The 27,503-nt window shown below is 46.2% G+C and overlaps 1 protein-coding gene across 12 annotated transcripts in view; it reads right to left on the reverse strand.

Annotated features, from left to right (window-relative positions):
* tanc2b (tetratricopeptide repeat, ankyrin repeat and coiled-coil containing 2b) overlaps positions 1-27,503 on the reverse strand; it is a 146,290-nt gene that overhangs the window by 43,110 nt on the left and 75,677 nt on the right. For 5 of the 12 annotated variants that reach the window (XM_030098225.1, XM_030098227.1, XM_030098226.1 and 2 more), the window contains exons 4-5: positions 27,153-27,332; positions 6,309-6,425 (exon numbers count right to left, since the gene is read on the reverse strand). In XM_030098225.1, the coding sequence (XP_029954085.1) occupies positions 6,309-6,425; positions 27,153-27,332 (297 nt within the window). Of the gene's footprint in view, positions 1-185; positions 318-5,588; positions 6,072-6,308; positions 6,426-17,496; positions 17,646-27,152; positions 27,333-27,503 lie in introns of those variants that run through there. The other 7 variants (XM_030098236.1, XM_030098229.1, XM_030098230.1 and 4 more) reach the window with 6 other exon arrangements.

The following is a 27,503-nucleotide window of genomic DNA, read 5'->3' on the forward strand; positions in this document are numbered from 1 at the left end:
AAACCGCCTTTAAAAAGCAGCATTTCATGTCAACAAAATGCTCCAACTGCAAGTCCCTGAGCGCGCGGCGGATCCGCTGCAGTCGCTTTGCATGAGGCGGAGCGGAGAACGGCAGACCCGGACACAGGATACACAGCACACACAGCACCTGCGCTCCGGCAGGCGAAATCAAACACCCTGCCTACCTGAGTTCCCCCGGAGCCCGGAGCTGCGCATTACAGTCACATTCCTCAGCAGCTCAACATTTCGGTCGAGGCGCCTTCTTTACATAAACTCCAAAAATCCCCTTCAGCCGCACGGCCGGCTCGGTTCCTCACCAAAAATAATAATAAAAAAAAAACTCCTTTCAAACTGTCGAGCAGAAGCTTTCCACACTGACGAGAGCTCCTTCCGCACCACCCATCACCACCGCAGCTCCCGTGACGCAATGAGATACGCCCTTCACCTGCATGTGTGTGTGTGTGTGTGTGAGAGAGAGACGGAGAGAGACTTCTCACAACAAAGGCAGTGTGTGTATCTACATCTCGATCCTGTTTACAGAGGCTTCAAGCACTGAAAGGAAGCAGCGAAAACAACTGGGAGAGTCTGCGTGATGATCAGATGATCGAAAACCACACACACAGCTGATTTCAGGAGACACATTTTGAACGGAACACTCGCACACACATAACTCCTGAATGACCTCATGTCATCCCGGGGTTGTCTGGTTTCTCTCCACCCATAACAAACCCTCGTCGGTGGGATGGAGCTGCTTCTAACACCACCGCTCTCAGCTGCAGGTTTGTTCATTACTCACCCTGCTGGTGGGGAAAAGAGTGACCACTGGCGAGGCGGAACTGGATGTATGAGGCTCGCAGATTAACGACAGCGAAAGCAGCAGCAGGTTTAAATAAACAGCTAGTGGCAGAGGCACGCTTTTTTTTTTTTTTTCTCACGCTTTACCTGCAAGGCAGGTCGAACCAGACGGGCAGGTAGCTGCACTACGTCCTGACTGACAGCCATTAGACAGTCCCGGCCGCCACAGCGGCTCCCTGAAGACGGACGGCTCGTCTGAAGCCTGTGGCCTCGCGCTCGGACGGACAGACAGGCAATCTGAAGCCCGGGCTCCCCTCTCCAGTCGCTCGTGGACGAAAGAGGCAGAGCGCTGTCAGGATCCTCATTAGATTGACTGCAACTCCCTCCAAGAAAGTAAGGAAGATAGACACCTTCTGAGGGAGGGGAGGGAAAAAAAAAAAACCCCTTTGAATCGACTGGAGATGACACACTGCGGAGCTTCAGTAAAAACACACAGCGGCAACCAATAATGAGCTTATCACGGCGCACGCTAGGCCCGAAGCAAGCCCTGATGAAATGGATGCTGCTACTTTCCATGCGCAAATCATTACTGAGGTGCTACAATTAGTCAATAAAACTGATTTTCCTGTGTCGTGGCGGTTACCAATAATGTTCCGTCTTCATTTGTCTGCACATCAGCACGTGTCCCGTTGCATTAAGGACGAACGTGAGATCTTCCTCAAACCTCCAGAGAACTATTCCAAAGCTCTGCAACACTGTCACACTTCCCTGTTCAGATCAGAGGAATTATAAATATCTTTATCTTCAACAACTCCAGCGGGTTCTGCCCGGTACACAACACAAACCGTCGCCAGTGCAGGCCAGCCGTTCAGAAGTTCCACCATGGAAGCCGTTTCGAAAAGCACCAACGTCATGCAAACAGACACCCGAAACACATTTCCCATTTTTACTTGGTGAAGTTAATAGAGTTCAGGCTTTATGTCTTCCGACCTTTTAACAGCGAGTCAACATAACCTGCCGGGATTTGAACTCAACGCTGACGCATTTAGATGACTGATAATGATCGTATCAATTCATGGCTATGTTTAGTAACGTGCTGCCTCGAGGCGCCGCGCACATCTGGAGCGCAGCTATTGGTGTGGTTCGCTTCATGTGGATTACACCGACGTGGGCTTCAAGGTCACGGGATCCCTGGAGGACGGCCGCAGTAATGGAGAAGATGAAGGTAGATGGGATTACAGTGCTGCCTTTTTTACAGCTAATATCACAGCTGAGATGCAAAGCTATCAATACCAGAAGATTACAGGAAACTGGCCGGGCTGAATCATATATAAGCAGGGTGGGAAGGAAGGGACAGCCCTCCTGTTCCAGGCTATCTCCTACCTGAATTATTTTTATCTACCCACAGTGATTGAAGCTCCATCGACAGAGGAGAGCAAAACGCACTGAACAGTCATCTCCCCTGCATTATTTCTGAACAGAATTCTGTTCAATGTTGGACATTTGGTGAAGGATATCATTTGGGAAGCGTCTATAACCAGAACATTACATTTTATTTTGTCTGGATTACATTTATTACATCAGTTTGAATCCCTGTGTTTCAAGACGCGTTTCATCGGATTTCCAGACATTTTCACACACCGCCCCCTCCCCAGCCCGTACTCAAACACATCCCCCCCTCCTCCCTTCATCGCTCGGTATGTAAGCGGCGTGGATCTGCTCGCCGCAGCCTTTATGTGCCAGCGTGAGCGGACTCTGGGGCAGGGAAGGTTTCCCAGTTGACAGACTGCTCGTAGTAAGCAGCGAATACATTAGCAGTGATTAGTCAACTGCTCCTGGTGGGTGGGGGGGTTTGAGGGGGGGTTGAGGGGGGGCTGTGGCCGTGACCATGATCAAACAGGGCCTCTGTCTGTCTCTCTCCATGTTCCCTCACTCGCGTCTTTGTCTCCTTCCACGCCCGGTTTTCCAGCTACTTTCCCCCTCTCTGGTGTGTGTTCAGTCGGAGTTCGCTGCTTTACAACCCTGAGCTGTTTCTTTTGATGTGGGAGCAAAATCTCTAATCTGTTTTTTCGAGCCCAGTCACTCCCTTGAGCGAGACACAGGCAATCCCTTTGTACATCCCTAAACTTTCATACAAACACCAACACGCGGCCCGGTCCCCACTAACCCAACTCCTGTCAAGCTAAACCTTAGCGTCAGACAGCTTAAAGATCTAGAAATACTTGCCGACGACCACGAACAAGCTGCTATCAAAGAGGATACGTTCATTATCACGACGCACGGGTTGCATGTTCCTCTCTATTTATAGCTCCACCTTTTGTTCTCTAAATACAGATTATGACAATCGTACGTGCAGCCTCCTAGCTGAAACCGGCAAAAACAAACAGAGATCCCTTCAAAGCGGCACGACGGCAGAGGAAGAAAGAAACAAACAAACAAAAAAAAATCACACGAGCCATCAGGAACTACAGAGCGTTTTCCCCCCGTCAGAGTGACACAATGAGATCCTTCACCGCAAGATTTAAATATGAAGGGGAAAAAAAACACAAAACAGAGCACACCTCTTATTTTCCTGAACCAGCCACCCCAACATACACACACACACACACACACACACACAGGCTTTTCTCCACTGGATTCCTTTAGCTGTGAAGGAGACAGATGGTTGCCATGGCAACTATCTTTGCGCGAAAGCTAGGAATGTGGTTTTCTGTGCGAGCGCATCTGCTTCTGCCCGGCCGTCCGCAGATCTGCCCTCACGCACCGAGCGAGGAGGAAAAGCATGTGTGCCGCGAGCAGGGGGACCGCGCAGGACGGGAGGGTGTGTGTGTGTGTGTGTGTGTGTGTGCGAGTGTGTGTGTGTGAACAGGAGCGGCTGAAGGTAACACACACCGTTTATAGATCAACTCTCACACCTAATCCACAACATCCAAACACACGAAACTAGACATCTAACGGCTATGTTCATCTAAGGGGCACAGTGGAGTAGTGGTTTGCACTTCCATGTTGTTTGATTCCAGTTTGGGCCTTGTGAGTGAGGTCTGCATGTTCTCCCTGTCCATGCATTGGGTTAGACCGGTTCCCTTCAACAGTCTGAAATCCAAAAAGTCTGAGGATGATCTGTGTCTCCAAAGTCCTCGATCACAAGACATCACAAGACATTTGGAAGTGTGTGTGTGTATTCGTCTGTTTTCTTGAACCGTTGCAGAGATTGTTCGAGGCGCCCCACGCCATTTAGTCCTCTCTCTCTTTAGTCTGCTTCCATGTCTTCACATCTATTCGTCACATTTGCATTAAAACCAGTGACAATCATTTAAAAAGGAGGGGAAAAAAAAAATCAAGGCTGAGAGTGAAGACGGCATCAAGAGACAGTGATTGATGTGCACTCAAGGTAAACCTGAGTCTGCAGAATGGCTGTTGACTAACGCAACGGAAAACAAGGTGTTTTCACACTTATTCCAGAGCGTCCGGAGGAACGCAAGCACGAATACCAATGAGTGTTAAATCACTGATACGTCAGAGCAAAGACATCTCCAGACCGGGGAACTGAACGCAGGGGTTGAATTTCACATTTCTGACGTGCAGAGCAGCGAACACATCTGTAACGCAACACCGGAAGGGATATGATGGCATGTACTGCACCTTTTCTCCACAAAAAATCCTCAAAGATGTGATTCTAATCTTTCAATGAGGAATTTTTTTTTAAAGTTATCCATAAGAAATTTGTAATTTTTCAAATCAGTGTGAGAAAGTGATGTGAAATATTTAAAATTATTTCTCTATATCACTCAAAAATACATGAACACTTCATATTTCAGTATCAAAATTTCCAGTGTTTCTATCTTGAGTGGTCACAGAGGAGGCAAACGAGAAACACAGACGCTAATAAAATAATAAAATAAAGCATTTTACAAAAATAACTGATTTGCTCTGTTTTTTCATAATACGCTCTATGAAAAGTGGTCCGACACTTCAGAACTGCATATTCAAATTCAAATAGACATGTTTTGTGGGAATAGTGGTTTTTTTTTTTTGGTGTTCATGATTTCACGTCATATAATTAGTCCACAGCCTGTATGAGTGGAGAACATGTTTCTATTCAGCCAATCAATGGCACATTAAATAAGCATGCAAATGCCACTTTTCCTCTTCTACTAAATAATAAAAAATAATTGACGATGGAAGAAGGAAGCACTGAAGGTGACCCGGCTGCTGCAGCTCCTGTACATGAGAACACTGCTGTGTACATTTACATACGCCGTGACTGTGCAAGCCCTCAGATTTACTGTAAGAAGGCCCGGACGTCATCAGGGAAGCTTTCACTCTGTGATATACGGAGCGGTGAACTGCATGAGCCGTCTCACAAAACACATTCACAAACCATATTTATGAGACCACAAACGCCTCGGCCGGCCATAAAAATCAGCTGATCCGCCGGCTTGCTGCGAGCGAGAGACGGCGGCGGCGGCGGAGTGTGGACCGACTGGCACGCCATCAGATGTTTAAGTCACCGCCCTGCTGCTCCGCGAGCCGGAGAGCCCTTGTTAAGAGCTAAGAAGTCCATCTGTCCACCTGGGAGGCACGAGTCCGTACGGCGGAAGACTCATCCCCGTCCTCCCGGCTCCTCTCAAGTTCAAGCTGTTCTCGAGCAAACGTCCACTTCAACCCTCAAGCGGCGCGCGGAGCGGCTCAGACGAACTCGTGTGACGAAAGCAAGCCAAGACGCCACAAAGAATTCACATTTGAACAAAAAAGCCAGACGATGAAATGGTAATCGGACGTATATCACCTACTTAGAATTCCCATTGAGCAGAAATTCAGCAGGAAGGGCTGACAGACGGAGGCGGCTGGTAGCACTCTCTCAACCATTTTCCCTCCTAAAATCACACCCGTTAAGCCTCCAGGCCCCCCATCACTATTTCTCTCAAGTCCTCATCCAGCCCGGGGGTCCTGCTCTGCCGGGAAGTCCAAACAGCCGCCCGAAGTCGAGCCAACAGGACGGGAAGCTAACACAGCATTTCTCAGTGGCAACAGGAAAAGGAGAGGCCAGATAAGAAAGCAGATACGGGACGACCAAATCTCAGCAGATCAACGGTCCTCGAGTGACCCGCTTTAATGTCCTCCCCCGAGCGTGGAAGGGAGCGGCAGGGGGCGGAGGGCGGGAGGGAGGGAGGGATGAGGGGGATCTGGACTGTCCGGAGGATTACCAAGCAAAAGCCGGCTGTGAAGTTCACAGAAAACAGCGGCGGCTCCTAAACAAGCTCTGCATGCGAGGAGCAGAGCGGAGTGAGGAAGCAGCGAGGGAGGATTAGAGAGGAGGAGGAGGAGGAGAGGGGAGGAGGAAGCCAGCATGGACACAGATTCATTTCTTTACTTTTTTTTCCACACAGCAGACAAGTTCTCCCCTTCTCTTGACTGTACACTCACAGACAGGAAGCAACATGCAAGAAGTAAATGAGGGATGAGCTGGGCAACAAAAAAAAAAAAAAAAAAAAAAAGTGAACAAAACTTACCAGGGCAGTATGTGTCCAGGTCTGGATTCTTGGCAGAGGTGGAGGAATATGTAGGGGAGCCAAGCTCTGAGTGTGGAATGCGAGGGCTCTCCACAAACTTTGCTTTCCGCAGAGGTGCTGGGAGCAGAAAGCACACGACACACACATATAGAGAGGGATGGAAGGAGTGACAGGGACAGGACAGAGAGGGAGGAAGACAGAGAGAGTATGAACTGGAAGCAGCACACTGATAAAATGAACACATCCTAGACCAGATCACGGTGAAGCCTGAGCAGCAGGGGCACACCAGCATCAACGCTTCGATTTTACTCACCGCCCGGCAGCCCAGCAACGGAGCAAAAGCCGCTCGAGTCTGCCCATTATTCACCGCATCATGAAATGCAAACGACGTCCGCTTTGGGAATGTCCTCGCACCTAACTGCGAGCCATCAGATCAATCTCATCCACACGTCATTCAGAGAGAGAGAAAGCCGGGGGCGGCGGCTGTGACACGATCTCTTCCTCAAACCGTGGTCACGGCGCGGCTACAGCAAGCACCACCGGCAAAACCAGCCGACGCTACGCTCAGTCTGGAGGACGCAGCGAGGACGAGAAGCTTTTGTTCCTGAGCATCGCACAAAGGATACGACACACACAAAGACGGCTTTAAGTCAAGAGCACTCTTTAATCAGCGGGACAACGGAGCGAGCATGCCGACGATGCTTCCATGATAAAGTGCTCAAGAGAAAAACGCAAAATTTTCCTTGTATTTTTTTGGGTGTCTGCTTACACAACGGTGCTCAGAGCTAGTGGAAACAACTTTTCACACAACTCTGTCGACACACAGTGCAAAGAAATTCCGCTCGCATCTGCTGAACTCTGAGTGAGGCTCATTTGTTTTATCTTCCTTGTACTTGTGGGGGCTTGGGATGGACAAGTAGCTCAGCATATCTTACTCTTAATTAGCTAATCTGGTTAAAAAAAGGGTTTAAAATAGATTAGCACTATACGCCGCCACTGTGAGCCACTCATATGATGGGTGAGCGCACATGTCCGGGGCTCATCCCGTGTGCGGCGATCGGGAAGTCGCCAGCAGCCGTTTCAACGTACGTTTCTGCGACGACGGACGCCAGAACCAGAGCAGGTTCGCATTACGGCGGATGCCAGTGTAATGTACGCGAGTGAAAAATGACTCCAGGTCGGAGTTTTCTGTCTGCCAGGCGCAGCGCAGACGGCTTCAGTGCCGACGGCGGTCGATGCAAAGTTCATCACATCCTGAACCGAACGCACAGGAAGTGATAGGAGTGTTAAACAAGCCTACAGCAAAAGAGAGGATGTTTTCAAGGCAGGGAATTAAAGAAGAGATAAGAAAGAAAGAAGATGCAGGGAAGAAATAATATCTATTGTCTGCTTGTGAATTTTAAGCACGAATCAAGTAAAAAATCAAAAAATGATCTAAAAAGGACGAGAAGGAAAAACAGAGCAGGACTCCTGACTGTGGAGCAAACGTGTCTGTTGGAAATAATGTTTGTAACAGAGAGAGAAATAGCTCGAGTAAACATTTAGCAATATTATATAACTAATGAAGCAAAGCCAAAGGATGAATTCACCACATCCAGAACCTTTTCTTTAAATAAACTGTGCAAATTTGAAGATGGAAGCTTGAAAAGGCACTTTTTACTTATTGCACATAATTTCACGTGAACTCTGACATTAGAAACATGGACACACATCTTCATCTGTATATTTAACAGGATAAAGGTTTATACCTGGCTATGTGCCCTAGACTATCAAAACTATGTTTCTGATCTTCAACGCTTCAAGTGAAAGAAGTTCCACTTTTTCAGACGCAAAGTTTTCTATTTTACCTTGAAATAGTTATCGTGTGAACAGGGTCTAAGACTAAACAATATCTGTGGCGCTTTGAGCTTCACCTGCATTTAAAATATCAGCTTTTAACTAGGGTTAACGTCATTCATAATGCAGCAATGGGCTCTTTGGTAAATTTAGGATTCAACTAAAATTAAAGTGAGATTTTTTTTATTGAAATTTCTGAGAAGGTTAAAGCTATTACAGGATAAAAAGCATTTCTTCTGCACTGTGACTGAAGCTGACTGAACTACATCAAATAAATGCATTTTAAAATGTAAATTACACTCCTGCTGCAGATCGATCTGAAATCCATTATTACATTAATTTAAACAAAAACATGAAGTTATAATGAAGCTTAAATGCAGTGTGATTCAACTTTTAACTTTCACCACAAATCACACTTCATATAATCAAACTAATATGAAAAGGTTTAAAGGAAACAACCCAATTTTCAAGCACAGAGAAGGTTGGCACTTTGATCCAGATCGGTACCAAACTAATGACTCATTCCTCATCTCGTCGTCTCACTTTGCTCCAATTCAATGCAATCTGTTGACAAGATTTGAGATATTCTGCTCACAAACAAACACAAAGCCCAACAAACAAAAACAAATGCTCCTTGGCAGCGGCAGTGGAGTAGTGCTTCAGAGCGCCGCGCCGCATTAGGACTGTGTTGGTGTGGTCTGGAGAGGACTCCGCTAATTGACCCAATCTAGGAAAAGAGCCAGCGCAGATGCCGGAGCGAGAATCTGGAAGTGACAGCCAGAAGAGGGACGGGACGAGACTTATCCAGCTCTGGATCAACTCCATGACAGCAGCTCTGATAAAGACCACCGACAGGCGCCCTGCTCGCATCTATCGAGTCTGGAAGCAAAGAGTCCAGGTCGAAACGACCAAATGTACTCGCAGCAGGAAGCGGAAGGATTTAAGAAGAATTCAAAATGAACAGATTGAGCAGGTTGGAGATGACGCTAGAGAGGAAGAGGAAGAGGAGCTCAGATTAAATTGTGAAGGAGGACATGGAGATGGTTGGTGCAACAAGCTGGAGGGAGATGGAGGCAGATGATCAGCTGCTCAAACACAACAGAGAAAAAATCCTTAGATTTATGACAGTATGATGCTCTAACTGCCAAATACGATTTAAAAAAAAGCAATAAAACAACTCAGATAAGTAACCGCTGAATGAACCGTCTCCTCTCCTTTGAAATTAAGTGTCATTTGTTGCAACAAACTGGTCACAAATGGTGTGGTGATTATGGCTGTTCATTAAAGCAGTGCTTGAATGCACGCTCGTGCAGAGCTGTGATCGTCCACTTTGCCTCACAGGCAATTTAATAAGCAGCCAAACCCGGTCAATTAATACGAATCTGAAGGAGAGAGGCTGGGGGAATAGATGTTAGGGAATGGTACACAAGGTACACATGATCATTTTATAGGCAGGTTTTCTCAAGCGTTCACATCGTCAGGTCAGGAAAAAGCAACGTGGTGTGCTTTCAGCAAGACCTTTGTTGAGTTTTAGGGTTCGGTTTACACAGCTGTGTTCTCAGAAGTCTGTAATCTGACAAAGGTCATAAAGAACAGATTACACATCAAGAAAAAGAAGAAGGAGACTGAAGCTTATCGAAGCCTTGCTGCTTTTCATCAGGAGAAATATTACAATCGTCCTAACTATTATTAACGGAGTCCAGGGGTGTCAAACGTACGGTCCGCGGCCCAGAACTGGCCCGCCAGGCAGTCCAATCTGCCACCGCTGAGAAATTAAGACATTAACTGCAATGCATCTGTTTGACCACCAGGGGCGCACTTTAGTCGGTATTATATGGCGAGTCAGTTCAGGTGATCAGCATTAATACGCAGATGTCGAAATGTGTCTAAATGAAAAATCATTTCTAGACTTTGACAAGTTATCCTGTTCTTAATATGAACTAACCGGCAACATTTTTGAGCTCCAGCTCAATTTAACCTTTAAAGATGTGAATACTGTGATAAACTGAGGTGTGATATTGTTTGAATTTGCATTTTTTTTTTTTTTTTAATTCAAATTCAGAACGTGAACTGCTTAACGATATACCGGTACTTTGTTGCACTAAAAGAAAAACAGAGATTTAGAATCTGAGTTATTTTCCCCTCAGAAACACGAGTTTTGGTTAACCTACAGTAAAAAGAGGATTAGCATTTCCACTGTTTGTCACTTTCTTGATCTCACCTCCACAAAATGGCAAGAGGAAAGTGTGTATTGGAGCAAATCCCCTCCATGGCGGCGGCTCCAGCAGACTAAATCCCATGGACTCCTCTCCTGCAGTTCTGTTGTCAGCGTGTGCCAGGCTGAGTATGGGTGACAGTGTGATGGATGGCAGCAGGCAAATCCACTCCTCTAATGAGCTTATGAATAAATATATCTTGTCTGCGTGTGCAGATGCACGTGGCCGTGAAATAGATATTTGTTACATGTGCTGGATGTGAGGGTGTGAATGCGAATATGCATGTGACATGTATGCCAGTGCATGAGTGAGATTAGAGGGAGAAAGGGGGCGGGGGTGCAGCGAGACCGGTGACAAGAAATGAGCCTGGGGACATTTTGACAATCTTTAAAGAGATAAGATCTATTGCCAAAATTGTCAGCATGGATACACAGCCTTTGGTGAAGTTATCAACAAAAGAAAGAAAGGAGGAAAGTCAATGTTGTGATTCGGATTCATGCTGCGTTGTGCGTTTGAAAGAGGAAAGCTTCTTTTCAACGTGACAATTCCCTCAGACGCAACCTGGCTTTCAACAAATACATTACAAGATCTGAATATGAATTGGAGCGCCAGTATGCAATGCACATTTTGTCATTTGCAGTAAATAAGTGAGCGATAAGCAAGTGAAAAGAGACGCTTCTCAACCAGCAGAGGCATTGTCTCGGCTGCATCCGACCTCAGGCTTCTCCTCAGACAAAGACACCAAAGCATGCATTAATATACACATGAATAATGTGGGTGAGGACACGTCTGCAACCTAAGCAGTGCTTTTAGCAACCCGAGCACGCTGCTCTGGTCACTATGGCAACAGCAGAGCGCAGGAACTGAGACGCGTCCACCTCGGTGAGGTGACGGGAACGTGGGAGGAGGCCGGCGGCCTCGAACCGCCTCTTTTTATGGACGCTGCAGGTTCAGGTCTCCCCTCCACGTCAACTCAAAGAGTCCGGCTTTCAAAAGCTGCGACGGTGAAGAATGCGACTGTGTGTGTGGGGCGGCTGTCCTTGTTCCGGAGATCTTAATGAAGTTTCTTTGCAAATATAAAGGCACGAAAAAAGGCCTCCAGATACATTAACATTTAACACTTTCAGAATAAGAGCGAATGGGGACGGGTTTGACGTCAATGTTACACAAAATGAATGAAACCTCTCTACGCAGCCGACAAAAATGGAACGAACAGCGCAGAGAAACTGTTAAGTTCAGAATAAATCATTCACGTGTGAATTAAAACTGCTGCATGTTTCCAGCTCAGAGATCACTGCTGACCTGTCGTACTAAACCACGCAGACCCACGCCAGCCAGCAGGGCGTCCATCTGCCTCGCCGCCCCTCCCTGCTTTATGTATGCGTGCGAGCGCGTCTGCACACGAGCACATGTGTATCTATCATTACAGCCCTGGGAGGATTAGTGGAGCAAGGTGAGGCATCGGCAGAATTTTAAGAGGGTCGAGGGAAGGGCTGATTTTCTAAGAACGCTCATTAGCTGAGCTTTCCCAAACGCTCAGAGAAAACCTGTTAATACCGCATTTCACATGAAATTATTAGGGATGGATTAGTGCAGCAAGGGAAGTGCTATCAAAGCTACATTAACATGAGGGCAGGTTTACTCATATGTAAGATTTTGCATTAATATTCTGAGCTGGCGGGTCTATTGAGACGTTCAACATCTGATTGGTTTTTCCACAAAGTTTCACTGTTCGGCAGCAATTTGGCCATTAAAGTCCACTAATGATCCCACAGGCTTTAAAACGCCATTAAAAGAAATCCAAAAAACAGAAAACAACCTGACAGGAACACAATTGGAAAGTCTCACATGAGGGATGTTTGAACCGAGGTGGAAAATCATGTTTTAAAATGTATTTCAATGACAGATATTCTAAGTTTAATGATGATGATTCCACAAACTGGTAATCAATACTCATCCATCTTTAATGCAGCGTTATAATACCACTCCCAGTGTGCTGACCAGCAGAAGGAGCTGCTTGGGTGGGGAGGAGGAAGGCGTGCTGTGGTGGGGGTAACAGTAGAGGAGGCTGGGGGAAGAGATGGGATGGAGGCAGACGGCGTGCTGCAGAGCAGCCGGAGAACGGAGACAAAGATCAGAGTCTGAGCCCCGAGTCGGACACTGCCAGTCCGGACCTTTAACCAAAGTTTTCTCATGTCCTCATTTGCATGAAGTTGGAAAAAAAATCCAACTCTATGCAAATGAGCTGAGGGCAGCTCCGGGGCGCCGCACCACACCCGTCATGCACCGCGGTGCGTTTCACATAGACAATGAATGGGAAGGATGTGTTGGGCAGGTAGCATGGTGGGCTTCACCTCATGACTCAGCTGCAGAAGCACAGCTGCTGCTGTTAACGCTGAGTGTTTGTGACGCTGCTAAGTTGCTTTTTTTCATGCTTTCACGTCTTCAGCGGCGACCATGAACTTGAGCTTCCCGGAGCAGAGCGATGGCGGCAAGCTGAGGAGTCGAAGACGACGGCGCTTTGAGGAAAGTGAGAGTAGCATAATTGCCAAGGACACCACTTGATAGAGTGGTTTAATAATAGCCAGTTTCCCTTCACCTCAGTCCCAGCAGGAGTTCAACCCCTACTGGGGTATTTATAATCTCTCAGCTCTGCTGCACTCCAGAACCACACCCTCGTCATTGAGAAAATCTCTGCTGTTATTGAATTAAACACTCCAAACTGAACAATAAATGAGGAAGCATATGACATATCTAATTCTGGATTCCAGTATTAAGCTCTTCTCATTAAGATGCTTCTGATAATGAGCCACTATCTTTAGCGCAACATAAAATAATCATCACCCACCTCAAAAAAACCAACAACAACATGCTTTCACATCTGATAAAAGCTGTAATCAATTGTTGCTCTTATGTAATCCCATGGACACAGTTAGCAGGCTGGCTGTGTAAATGCAGAGAGTCGGCGCCGTGATGCGGACAAACGGCTTGTAGTGGTTCAGCACCCTGAAATGACTGAGCAAATAAGTTAACAGCAGACAGACAAGTGGCGAATGCTAATACTCCAGGCTGCTGCCATTGTGCGGTCCTGTGCAATAGTCCGTGAGGGTTTGGATACGCATGGACACACACGTACACACACACACACACACAAACACCCGCACGCGACACTCTCCTTCAGACCTCTGTGTGTTTGTGTGAGTATCTCACGGAGAAATGTTTGCTCAGCTTTTCACCGGCAGCATTCGCAGAAAGCAGTAAGGTGGTATATGTAACCCACTGCTCTGTTTTGTAAGCAAATCATTATCATTCCTATTAATAGCACACTGCGGGTTTCTCTTTTCCACTCCACAGCTTTTCTTTTTCTTTTTTCCAGGAGGTACTGCTAAATACCCAGATAAAACTACCCATAAGTAAAAAAAAAAAAAACAAAAACCTAAGAGATACTGAGGTACTAAGATAATAAAACTAAGTTCCTTTTTAAAAGCTCTCGTGCACAGATGCATGAGAAATCCCTTTGGTGTGCTGCACAGAAGAGGATTACAATTAGGAAAGATAAACAGTGAATAACAATTCAAAGCTTATTGCAGACAATAAAATATGTCCATAAAAATGATGAAGCACTAAGAGACTAAACAGGACTCCATCCATCCATCCATCCATCCATCCAACTTCGAGAATGTTTCATCTAATTTGGGAAATTCAGAGTCACCAATTAACCCCAAAGGCATATTTCTTTTACTGAGGGAAAAGCACATGAAGAGCATGCAAACTGGTTCAAAGAAAAAAAAACAACACAAAAAGCACTTGTCTGTTATATTTGATTAAAAAAACTGAGGTTTTTAGGTTTTACAAAACAGGCAGAAGGGCTCACACAGTGCTGTGAGTAGTGTGGGCAAGAATTTTAACACATTTTTCTGCAGCTATGGAATTTCACACTAATTGAATTTCACGCTAAACTGTAACATAAAACGGTTTGTCGTCTGCAAAACATCCCATGGACTGTATCTGCGATGCTTTGGTCAAAATCCCAACGTTGACGAGAGAAAACGCCTCGTGACGAGGCTTGTACCCTCACAGGCAAATTTACTGCTGGGAACATTTCACCCTTTACGCTCGTCCTGTCTCTACTTCTACCGGTGTTTGATATTTTTAAGAACATTCGCCAACTTAAAAATAAAGGCTGTGTCACATTTGTAACATGAGCTGAAAAACGGCAATATTGAGGAACTGCCAAATACTGAAAGTTCAAGTTATCTTGATATGAAAGGCAGAAGGATTCACTCAATGCACGAGTTGACAATTCTATAGACACAAAATCCAAGTACAGCCAGCCAACACAGTAGTAAAAAGGTACATTGAAATGTTTTTACCTTGGAAAAAGTATGAACAGTCACCTGGTGGCTCGATAATCTCTACTGAGCACTGTGGTGTAAATTCAACCTTGTTGATTAATAAAATGACTCAGACTGTGCAGTTTCATTGTGATTGTCTATTATGCACAATTAAAAAAACCCACAAAACTGACTCGATACTTGCTGTTATCATTAAGCTATTCTTCTTCTTTGCTTTAAAATGGTCTACTCTGCTGCCCTCCCCAAAGAGCGATTCAGGTCTGCATGCACCGTAGACTCGGCTCATGTTCGCCCTTCCTGCAGTCACCTGGATCTGAACCCCGGTCCCACACACTCGAAGGCAAAGCTTAATCCGGCGCGCCACCAAAATAGAAATGAGATCGGAAAAATGCTACCGAAGACATGCAGATTGCAGCGAGGCCTGTAATTGCTGAAGTGGGCTCTATCTGGGTGGTTCCTCTGCAACAGAGGGTACATTGTAGCTGTTTCAAAGAGCTTAAGGGGAGATCTCTAATTGTAGGTTGTGACCTGATGTAGATACTGGAAGCTGACTTAAAAGAGCTTTGCTGAACGAGGATCAAGAGGATGACTTTATCTCTGACTGCAGTTCATCTAAACATTCTCACCCCAGATACCGGGGCGCTTCTCACAAAACAGGCGAGACTGTTTCACCTGGAAAACTAGTAAATACCTCAGTGCGCGACAGCAACACGCGTCCAGCAAGTTTTTCATAATTAAATTCCTGCCCGAAACCTGTGGACTGGAGGTGAGGGATTTAAAGGCCAGTGCTGTCGTCAGTGCTTGATTTATGACCGGGGTGTCATGTCTAGCACATACTGTGTCCACCTACCTATAGAGACTCTCAGCGGGCTGCTTTTGTAATCTAGGTAAAGTGCAAAAACAGGCCAGTGGCTGCACTGGAGGTCGAAAGGCTACACAGACACTAAATACTGAGCCGACCTGATAAATTAACTTCACAGCCACTTTCAGGAGCACGGCACATCCGTCCAGACCGGATCCGTCTCACATGCGACGTGTCAGGCGAAGCGGTGCCTTCAAACTGACCCGAGGAGGCAGATTTGAGGCGGCCTGTCATATTTATTTCATAGCTCATCTTAGGCCGACAAGCCATTTGTCGGACACAGGCTCAAGGGATTGCACTGGAGGGAAATTGAGCAATTATATAAATCAATATCACTCTGAACGACTGCAGAGGGTACGGTTTGTACACAGGTAAGTGGGCCATATCAATATAAAAGCCCACAATTCAAAGCCAGGTTAAACTGACATGTGTTGTGAATAAATATGGGTTCCCTGGCATCAACACAGACGACCAAACACTTGAAACACCGAGCAGGAAGCATTCTGACTGGATAGTATCATATATTGTTTTTGGATTTCCTCAGGCTACATGACTCAGACAAATATGAACAGACTCAGAAAACTATGTGCTGCAGGTTTTTCTGATGGCCCGTTTACGCGGAAACAATTTCAAGTGAAAACACAACTTTTTGAAAATGACTCCCGAGTTGGGAATTTCACTCCATCGTTTTCAGAACGTTGTCGTGTAAATGTGAAATATTTCAAAAACTTGGGTTTTCTCTTCAAATTTTCTGACAGCTGTTGCTCAGCAAGACAAAACAACAAAGCCCCTGAGCCTTAACCACAGCGGACGGAACCTGAACCACCTCCACTCCATCAACTTCAAACAGCCCCACAAGGGATCCCCAACCCCTGGAAACACTCCTCCACCACAGCGGCAGTAAACACGTCTACTTAGCCACCCTAGAAACTGAAGTTCCTGGTATCTCTGGCCAACGCACACTGAATGACAGCTGACAAAGTAAGCTCATCAAAACACTCTCCAGGTGGTGATACTAAGTGGTGTGAAAACCGGCTGTAGGCGCCTCATCAAAAACCATTCACCTGAGACCAGGAATAGCAGCTGCTGATGAGGTGCTTCTCTTTTTCTTTTTTTTTCTTCTTTTTTTTCAGGCAGGTAGTGTTATTGAGACATTTTGTTCTGCTCTCAAACACCAGCCCGCTGTCCCCTGGGGGAGAGAGGCAGAGGCGAGGGAGGCAGGAGGAAGCCTGCAGCACTGGAACCAGGAGGAGGATCCACATCCCAGCACATGACAGGGTGAATCTGGTACACAACAACAAGCTGCTGCTGCTGCTGCTGACTGGATGCTGGGGGAGGGCTGTTCCCCACCAACTTCAGCCCATTTACGCAACCATATGCTACATATGACACTGTGCTCTGCAAGAAAAGTGAGACACGCAACAACAGGAACAAGCACCATTAGCCGCCCACAGCTTGTGCTTAGACACACACACTCCAACAGACATATACATACACACACACACACACACACACACACTCAAAGACAATTGAATGCTCACCCACGCTGACGCATGAAACAGACCAGCTCGCCACAAAAAAACACTTACATTATCACACTCTGGTTGATTCACGGGTCCTCGAGCCTACACTCTGATTAGAGTGCAGCCCTTTGACAAACGCATCATTTCACAGAGAGAAACGAGTTTCCTGCTCCTCCCATCAGCCCCATGTCTGCACAGACGTCATTCGGACCGGGGGCCGACGCGGCCGCCAGATCGCAGAGCAGACGGACCTCCGGCCGACCAAAAGGTGGAGCAGCAGGTGAAAAAAAGGGGAGGGTGCACCGGACGGAGTGATGGATGGGGGTGGGGGTGGGGGGGGGGGGGGGGCTCAGACAGAGGAATGAAAGAAGCGATAGAGGGTGTGGCTGGGCTCACCATTCTCAAACCAGACCTGGCATTCCTGAAGGCTGGAGTACGGCACCAGCTCGCCTCCTTCCCCGTCCAGCGACACAAGCAGTCCTTCCTCCCTGAGCGAAGACCAGCTCATCAAAAATAAGGCAAAACAAAATGGAAAAATAAAAAACGGGAGTGAAAAAACACCTGCAGAGACGCAGGAGGAGGGGGGGAGGAGGACGACACGCTCTCCCCCTTTCTTCCCTCTGAGAAAATCTCCACAGGTTTCAGTAGTGATGCTGCCCGCTCACTTCAGTCGCAGTAAATGATACAGAGCCAGGCGGATATGGCACTGACGGGAGGAGCGAGAGAGGAGGAGGAAAGAGAGAGAGAGAAAGCGAGAGAGAGAGAGAGAGAGAGAGAGAGAGAGGAGGAAAAGCGAAGGAGGAAGGAAGAACACAACAGTCACTGTGTCACTGGGGAAAGAGGGGGACACCGAGGTGACACCTCTGCGATGGCAGCACCTCCCTGCTGCTCACAGGTCAAAAACAAAAACAAAAAAAAAAACACCTTCGCCACGTAGAAAAGAAGGAGGAGGGGAGGAGAGGAATAAAACGACCCAAACGGCATGAGGAGCTCTCCGGTGAAAACAGAGAGGTGAGCTCCTCGTTCGCCTCCGTGCCCGCAGCAGCGCTTAGCGTGTTATGTATAGACGTGAGAGGAGCGCGAGCCCAGGTCTCCAGCAGATGAATGGTGCAGTGCTGCTGTTGTCATAGCAACCGCAGAGCAAAAGGAGGAGGAGGAGGAGGAGGAGAAGGGTGGGTATGGAGGCAGGCAAGAAAATGGCATAAAAAGGAGGGAGGGAGGAAGGGAGGGCATTATTAAAGGGACACACTTTTACCAGTTGTGGACGGACACATCATATCATAAGTCTGTGTGTGTGTGTGTGTGTGCACGTGTGTGTGTGTGTGTGTGTGTGTGTGTTTGGCGGGGACAAAGAGCAGCATTACTTCGTAGAAACACGGTTTTCAATAAAAGCCAGTCCATTTTCCTCCTGGGCTCCGGCTCCCCGCCTGTCCTTGTTTTACCCTTGAAAGTGTGTTTGTACAGCTGCAGCCATGTTTTATTGGCTGTTTAGGGGTTCGAACCCGCAGGGCCGGGGGTTTACTGTGAACCCCCTTCACGATCCGTCGGGCCGAGCGCTCACTCCACTCACTGTTTTTTTTTTTTATTAATCTCTTGCAGTCACACTTATTTCCCGGGAGTGACACCTCCAGCCTCATGTTGCCAACAAGCGCCGAAGACACGCTTCGGTTGTAGGTCAGGAGTGTCCCGGTGAACGGAGAACCTGCACGGCCGGTCGGCCTCGTAAAGCTCCGGGTCCGCTTCCAGACCGCCACGTGCTTCCAACGTGCCTCCCCACACACACAAACACAAACACACACCGTGCCTTGTTTTGTTGAGGAGAAGTTGAAAAGTTTACACGGGCGACTTTTCGTTTGCTTTGAAAAAGAAAGTTTTTTTTAAGTGAATTATTGATTTCGTTTTTACAGTCTTTAATGAATTTTTAAAGATCTGACGAGCTGCTCGCTGCTCTAACCTGAAAGACTTTCAATAAAAAAACTGGAAACGTGAAGAACATAAAGCAGAGATTTCTGCTCTAGTGAACTGCTTGTTGCTCTGTTCTGTTCAAATTTCTGTTTCAATGAATTGATTCAACATCAGTCACGTGCATTTATGGTTTTACTATATTGATTCCTGAGCTTTTTGTTCAGTCCATACAACTCAAAACCATTTTCATTGGGAAAGTTTGATTTTATCTTCTTTCTACCTGTGGACCTTTTTATCAACAAGCATGGAACATCAATACTTTCATTTTTCACTCAAAAGCATTATACTAACTAATAGGACAATCATTTTAACAAATATGGTAGTCTATCAGTAATGTTCAGTTTATTTTTCCACATACTCATTTTAATCTAAATTGATTTATTTTGTCTTCCAGTTTTAAACATCATTCTTTCAATATGTGCTTTGAAGCATCAATTTAAGCTGAGCAATGCTTCTTTAATGTTAAACTGTGTAATTAAAACTCACATAAACAAGCGTTTAATCATTCAGCTGTGCTTCAACGTTAAAAACTATGTTCTTTTGTGATTGTGATGAGAAGGATGACTCTTTTGTTTGATGGTTAACTTTTTTAATCCCGGCCGTCAGCAGTGTCACCTCACCGCCAGAAGATTCCCACTTCTGGTTTAAACTGTGTTACACTGGCCTTGAAAGCTGCAGGAGTTTAGAGGAAGGTTCATCTTGAACGGGTTTAATGAGATAAATGGCAAGAATTTCCCCCAGATTGAACATTCTGTCTGGAGTTTGCATGTTCTTTCCCTCTGCAGTCCAATAACATGCATTTGAGGATAACTGGTGACCCTGAAATGTCAGCTAGATGTGACTGTGAGAGTGCTAACATTTTGATTTTTTTGTTTTTTTACAAACAGATATTCAACAGATTTTGTATGAACCCTGAAATAAATCACAAAATGTCCTTTAGTGAAGCTGTGAACTTATCAGGGTTCCAAATGCAAAGAAGTAAACCTCAAGCTCTCTGCAGTGGATGGAAACCCTGAGCGGGATCTCTTTAATCTCACACCGCTGTGATCTTTCACTGTTCTCACTGTCAGCACGACTTAATAAAGTGCAACACACCGTTGATGCCCGCATGCATCAATTCACTCAAGTATGTGACACCCTGTAACACCCCCCGTAAAAGAACCGATGTTTGCCAGCGATGATATTTCACCACTTGGGCCTATTTGCCTGATGACTGAAAGGAAATGACAAGTGTTTCAGTCACAGCACTTAATCCAGCTGCTTCTTTAGTGCTGCTCCTGTGGGCATCGTGCTTACATTTCAATTACGTCGATCTACTTTTAACCTTCGCTCTTTATTTTTCACCTGTGACAACGGCGCCCAAAACGCTGCGTCTCCTCCCTCGGCGGAACAAATGAGTCCGCGGGTCTGCCGCGCCCGGGACGGCCGAGCCAGGAAGTAATGATAATAATTGAAGAACGATTTTCTGGAGGTGCGCGCTGGGCAGGGAAGCGTGGAGATTGAGATGTCCCAAATGTCAGTGCTCATTTCAAAAAATTCGGCGGATGCCGTGTGAAGCGCGAGCGAGCGGGAGAGGGAGAGGCTGAGACCGAGACGTCCCACATGATGGGGCAAGAGACCAGGACACGAGTCAAAAAGAGAAAACCCAGAAAGCAGGAAACGTCCAAACGAGCCTCACTGAGTTACTTCCTTATATGAATAATGCATTTTCACACACGTCTGTCTACATGAGACATGCTTCATCTCAGAAACAGGTACAGCAGACAGCTCATCGCCGTCGCCTCATTAATCAGGTGGAAACTGCGATTAATTAGCTGCAGTTTGATGATGACTTTAGCTGAAATGCACAATTATATCACTATTAATAATCTTGACAAGCACTTTTTTGAATCCTCTTTCTAGAATCTAGTAAAAACGAACGTTTAACTGAGATCATTTACATTTTCCATGGAGTCTAATAAAAAGAAATATATCATTAAAATGACACGCACAATGTATCTTGCTTATTTTTTTTTGTCTTAATTCTTATTGCTAAGTTACAATCATTTCTAGTTCCTGGTACCTGGGTATATGCCATCAGGGATCACTGCATGTCACAAAGCTGCAGACCCACAGAAAAGGAAAAAACTCATCAGCACTATACTGGACTGAGCAGGAAAAATGTTGCATCGCCATGCAAACACAAAACCTTTTTGAAACATAAATGCGAAAGCGATGCATCTGCACTTTAGGTAAACGGATCTTTACACTCAGGTGTGTCTAGTAGTCTGGAAAATAATGTACATATAATTTCACAACAGTAAACCAGAGTTTATCTAGTGATAGAGGAGTAAAACTGCATCCTCCAAACTTTTTTTTTAATCAATGCAGCTGCTAATTAACTGAACACCAAGAGCTTTATATCTCTCAACATTTGGTGTAATTCACTTTTAATTACAACAGCATGCGTCAGTGAGTCTCAAAATACCTCCGATGGTGATTTGTAATGAACGGAATCTTTTTCTCTTGTACTTCTGTCCTCGGCTGACCTTTTCCTCTTTTCTTACTTTTTCACAAACTCTTAAAAAGCAAAAGCAATCATGGGCAAAATGACCCAAAATCTTATTATAGCCCCGAGTATGTATGAGAAAAACCCATAACAAGTGGAACTCTCGCTTCTCTTCAGAGACATTTATCCTGAAGCATCAAAAATGGACCCAAACAATGAAACGGATCCGGAAACGCAACATTCAAGCAAGCGGAACGGTTCTAATGTGGATCCTTTAAGACCACACACACACACAGAGAGCTGACCAGGCGGTTCCTGCACGCTGCGCCTTGTTAATCCCGACCGCAGTGCTGCCGAGCGTTTCTGTGCCCACATCGGTGACCGTTTACAAGTTAGTTCTTTGCGCCGCGTTGCCACTTATCACATATCGCTCCATTACTGTAAGCACCGCCGAGACAATAGACTTCACATGTACTCATATAACTGTGATAATTGCAGCACGAGTGGGTGAAAAATTAGGCGGTGTAATTAAATCAAGGCTCTTCTCAAGTTTTAAGGCCAAATGCGATTTTCTACCTTTATGTGGCAACCCATGGGGAGGCGGTAATTGTATTGATTGCAGCCATTAATTAGGGAAAAGCAGTGTAATCTGGGGAGAGATGTTGAAATAATTCCCTTTAAATGTTTCTGAGTGGTGCAGGGCCAATCAATCAACTGGGGGCGACATCTGTGACACTCGAGCGAGGTTTTTATTAAAGAACAAATAAGCAATCAGAGACGACGGCTCTGAACAGGCGACCGCTGGAGCGCGGGCGTCCATAACTCCAATAATCTGAGACCACTGTGGACTTCAGACTGCAAACACGACCTGCAACAAACCACGCGTGCATTTACTTCCTTTTTAGTCTGAAATTGCAGATTTAGCAGCCGAACACGATCACACGGGGAGGACAGTCACAGAGAAGCCAAAATATTCAAAGTATGCAATTTCAGCTTCCACTTACTGAAATTTTGTTGTGTAAAAAAAAACAAAGATAAGCGTCATAATGCGATTTGTTCTAAAAACGTTACACAAAAGAAGCGTTCTTCTTCCTCGGAGGGAGTCTCCAGGCTCTTTAACTGTAAAATCAAAATGGTAAAAGACAATCTCCTCCAGGGACGACGACCAAGAGTCAAGTCAAGTTTGGGCGAACTTTCAGCCGAAGCAGTCGGACGGAGATACTTTCCTGTGACCGAGCAGTTCAGCCTTTTCCACATCGGAACACAATCTCCCCTGGAGGAATCATCCAGTCCCAGAATATTATTGTTAGCGGAGCTGGATTAAAGATAATGGAACTGTCTGTTTTTATTAATGGGAGTATTACATCCCGAACAATAAGTCTCAGAAATTAAATTAGGACTGATAATGAGAGCTTATATTAAAGCAGCAGTGATATTAAACTATCAAAGATTTAGATTCATACTTCTAATCCAGTAAATGTTCCTCCGTTAAAAGTAATAACGTTTTGAATGGCCTTTGTAAAACTTCGGATCATTATGACGCACGCTCAGTTTTCAGTAGAGTTCATCAATATGAACAGTTTTTTAAGTGCGTGCCCAAATATTTAACCTAAAAATGAGGAATACATTATATTCAGCATAATTCCTGTAGTACGGATTTAAAAAAAAATGGTAGAAAACGAAAACAGTGTTCATAATGTGGTTGAAATTTAACTTGTTAAGCTGCATAGATTCATTTTCCATTCTGTCGTCCCGCCGCAGCAACTAAAGTTTCCCATTTTCACTTGAAAACGTTGAGTAAACGGAGCCTTATGTATTTATCAAGGTGAGTCATTCACAGAGCCTACAAAACATCCAATCAAGTGAAGCAAAAGAAGGAAAACCTGAAGTAGCTACTTCAAAATGTAGTTTTTTTTAGTAGAGCTATCAATTTCTTATCAGAATAAATTGCTAAAAAAAAAAAAAAAAAAAAGAGCTGGAATTACCCAAAGTCTCTCTTGATTTATAATTCCCCAGCAGCATTTTATACATACTGGACTTAATCTTGTCTCAATTAAAGTTTAATACTGACTGAGTAGCTCGCAGACATGCTGAGGCGATCCGGACTGTTGTCCCAAGTTTAATAAAGTTTTGAGGAGGAAAGTTCATTCTTGATCTTAAAAATGGGTTCAGTTGTTCTTCTCCTCCGAGGGCTTTCACACACGCGTCCTCAGAACAAGACGCGTTCCCCGTGTCGTAGTGACGGCTTCACCTCGAATGACCTCAACACTTTATGAACTCCAGAGAAATCCACATCCAGTTCATTTTAAACGAGGAATCATCCAGAATTTAGTGTCTCCTTTAAACATCTGCTTTTGGCTGGAGCGGCTCCCGGCCGACGACGGACAGAAGACGCCGTCAGTCCATCACGTGAAGAGTGGGATTGTCCTGTTTACATGAGACTGAGAATATTGTCCGAGTAGATCTGTGGATCAGTCCCCGAGTGTTTCACGCTGCGACGCTGGCAGTTAGCGACCCGCCGGTCACTAAACGGGGCCAATTTAATCCGATAAGAAAGGTTTAATTGGATTATTTAAGGTCAAGGAACTGCGGCTCATCGCCACATGTACGGGCAAGTTTTAGAGTCGCCACGTAACCTTAAATCAAATCTCAGCTGATGAAATCACACATGGTCACAGGGAGAACATGCAAACTCCATACAGGAGTGAGGATGCTACCCAGGAGCTAACGTGTTAACAAAACAGAGACGAACACCGGACTGCCGGACTGTTCCCTCCTCTTCTGTGCGCCGGAGTCGGCTGTACGCTGAGAAACAGCCGGCGTCATGTTGGTGTGAAGGAAAGCAGCGTCGTGCTCCTGCAGTAAATCCACGTAATGAGTAAACTGTGTCTCCTGGATGCCTCACAAATCTGATGCACAAGTTGACCCTCCGAGCATCCAAAGGCCCCCCCGAGAGTCTTCACACAGGGAGAGGGGATTAAATCACAAACTCAATGATTCTCTAAAAAGGTCAGCGCTTTCATTGCAATTTCATTCTATCAGAGCCTTGAGGTGGAATAACTCAAGTCCTCGCCGCTGCAGCCGCTCCGCCTCCCCGAGGCCGACGAGGAGCGGCGCGGGAGGGCGGAGAGGGTCGGCGGCCGGCCGGGGACACCGAGGGGGATCAGAGATCCGCCGCCGCCGCCGCCACTCGCTCTCTTCATCTCCTCTGACGGGGTTCTGCGACGCCAACTCGAGCTCGGCACCGTCAAGCTGCGCAGGAAGTGATGCTGGGTGGAATTAATTAAAGGGTGAGAAAAGCCAGGGTGGCGGAGGCCGGGTGCAACCTGCTGCTCCATCCCACTCCGGTCTCTGAGGACCCGAAGCACCGGGGACACCTCGGGGGCCGTCCAGCTGGTCAAGGCTGTCAATGCAGGGAAAAACCAGCTCCTCGTACGTCACTTCTGACGGCAATTTTAAAGGAAAAATTATGTGAACCTTCACGAGGGCGAATCAGAGCGACAGTAAAAAAATCAAACTCATCAAGAAAAAAAAAAATATATATATATGAGGTGCTTGGAGCAGAAATGTCACGTCATGCTTCCGCATTCGTTACACAAATACTAAAAATCCCACACAAGCTGCACCTGTTTATCTTTTGTGACTTTGGAAGAAACAGAAGAAACGAGAGCGTTGCTCTCTCGTCCGATCAAAGGTTCAAGTGGAGAATCAAAGTACTTCTGTCAACTATTAGCAGGAGCGGGAACAAACAGACCAAAAAGGAGGTTTTCAAGCACCCAACACCCAGTTTGTGATTTATTTACATCTGTCTTGTGATCGAAACTACTTTTTAATTGAATTTTCTTATAATTAATTTACAAATGATTACAACATTTAAAACCATCAAGTTCAGTGTCAAGCTGTGGATCTTGTAAGATTAATTATTGATGAATAATTGAGTGGATTTTAGTGGTTACTTTGAACTGTCACAATGAGGTTCAGATTGTCCTTATCAATAAAGAAATGTATTGATCTGACACAAACTCTGTAAAGTTAAGCCTGATATTTAAGCCTCATTAACAATTTGCTGTAGATTAAACCTTCTACTCACATGCTGCATCGAAAGACAGGACATCCAGCAATTTAGTTCCCTCATCACCGAGTGAAATATCACACACTTCCTGTTTTCCCTGACTTCAGTATTTCAAACGACAATGCAATCAAATCCGCACAGTGAAGGGATGGAGGATTAACACCGTGCAGGACTAATCCTGCCAACAGTTCCATCTCTGGCCGTCACGCATCCACCTCCTCTGCACGGCGACACTCAGGATGACGAGTGTGAGCGGGCCGATCGCGCAAAGGCAACACAACGGACGAGGCCGAGACGCACCGTGACACAACGGAGGGCCGAGTACAGCGCCCGACTGGTACAACACGCGAGAGCGCCCCCGCTGGTGCACGTCGGCAATAGAGTTATCATGCACGCGTACAAATACACACACAGATGTGTGTTTATGATTGTGAAAAACTCCCTTTGACTCACACGGATTAAAGCCTGCACCTGACAAAAAAAACACTGGATATAATAGAAATTACATGAGCAGAGACGGCTCCTCAGAGCAGAGAGGAGCAGAAAAACTGTGACTCAGAGTCTGAAATCCAGTTTCTTATCTACATAAAGCTCTCTGTAACACTGTGGCACAGCCAGGTACAAAGAGAGGAAACAATGAGGTGAACTTCATCTGAAAGACCCAGGAGAGAGCAGGAACCGTCCTGAATCATGTTAAAAAAAAAACATAGTCCCCACGGCATGCTGGGAAGCGCTAATGATCCGAGGAAGCTGAGAGGCTGGTGCACCCTAGTGGCGGCAGCGGAATCCGGCTCTGGAGGCCTTCACACCCACTCTGCCTCAGTGCGGAGGCTGCTCTAATATTGGGTGAAGCAATGTCAACATTTCATTGGACATTTTTGAAATCCGGTAAAGCGGCGGCGGCGGCAGTAAGCCGCGGATGTCCACACCGCCGTGTGTACCCAAACCACAGCACAGATCAGGGACGTGACACACACACACTCATAATCCAGTTAATGGGGAGACAGAGGGGAGGCAATTTTCCACATTCTCCCAGAGCCAGAGATGAGCGTGGAAGGAAACGATTAGTGGCGGGAGATAAAAAGGAGAGCTGAGTCAGCCGCAGCATTCAGTCCATCAGCTTTTCTTGACACTGTCAATTAGGTCAGACTTTGGTGATTACAAGGACTGGAAATTGCAGTGATTGCCGTCGGCCAGAGCCGAGCCCTGCTTTACACGTCTCCTTAGAATTAGAGGGTAAATACTACGTTAAATGATTAATGCTCATCAACACGCATCGGGGTGAAACATCATCCCACTCCGAGTCGCTCGCTCTTATGAAATCTGCTTGATTTCGATGTGTTTTGACTGAAAGTCATGCCTGCGGTGGTACAGTGAAGGGCGGAAGAGGCTGGATCGGGACATGAGCCTACGGCGAAACCGGAACCGGACTCAGCCGAAACCACAGTCAGAAGTGGATCTCCTTCCAGAGCTGCTGAAAAGAGTCGGACGGTCGTGGCTCCTCCCTGGCGGCAGTCGTGTGTTTACCTGTGAGCTTCTTCACCGGCTGCAGCCGGACGCTGATGGCCTGGTGGGTGAGCAGCGGGGAGGAGGGCAGCGAGCGCGACACGCCCTCCATGATGCGGATGTGCTGCATGCCTTCGGTCATGGAGAGCGGCGGCACGGCGTAGTCTCCTTCGAAGGCACAGTCGCTGTCGATGCTGCCACCTGCAGGACGGGAGGGAACACAGGAAGTCAACGTGAGTCGCATTCAACTGACTGGAACACAGTTACCTGTGGATGAGTCATTTCATCTGTTTACGTCATTAGATATGAAAACCTTCACTTCAGAGGTCACAGGAAGTCTCGTTTGCTGGGTTGAACCAGTAAACTATTAAC

The sequence above is a fragment of the Salarias fasciatus genome, chromosome 8 (genome assembly GCF_902148845.1).
Source record: "Salarias fasciatus chromosome 8, fSalaFa1.1, whole genome shotgun sequence".
Classification (NCBI taxonomy): Eukaryota; Metazoa; Chordata; class Actinopteri; order Blenniiformes; family Blenniidae; genus Salarias; species Salarias fasciatus.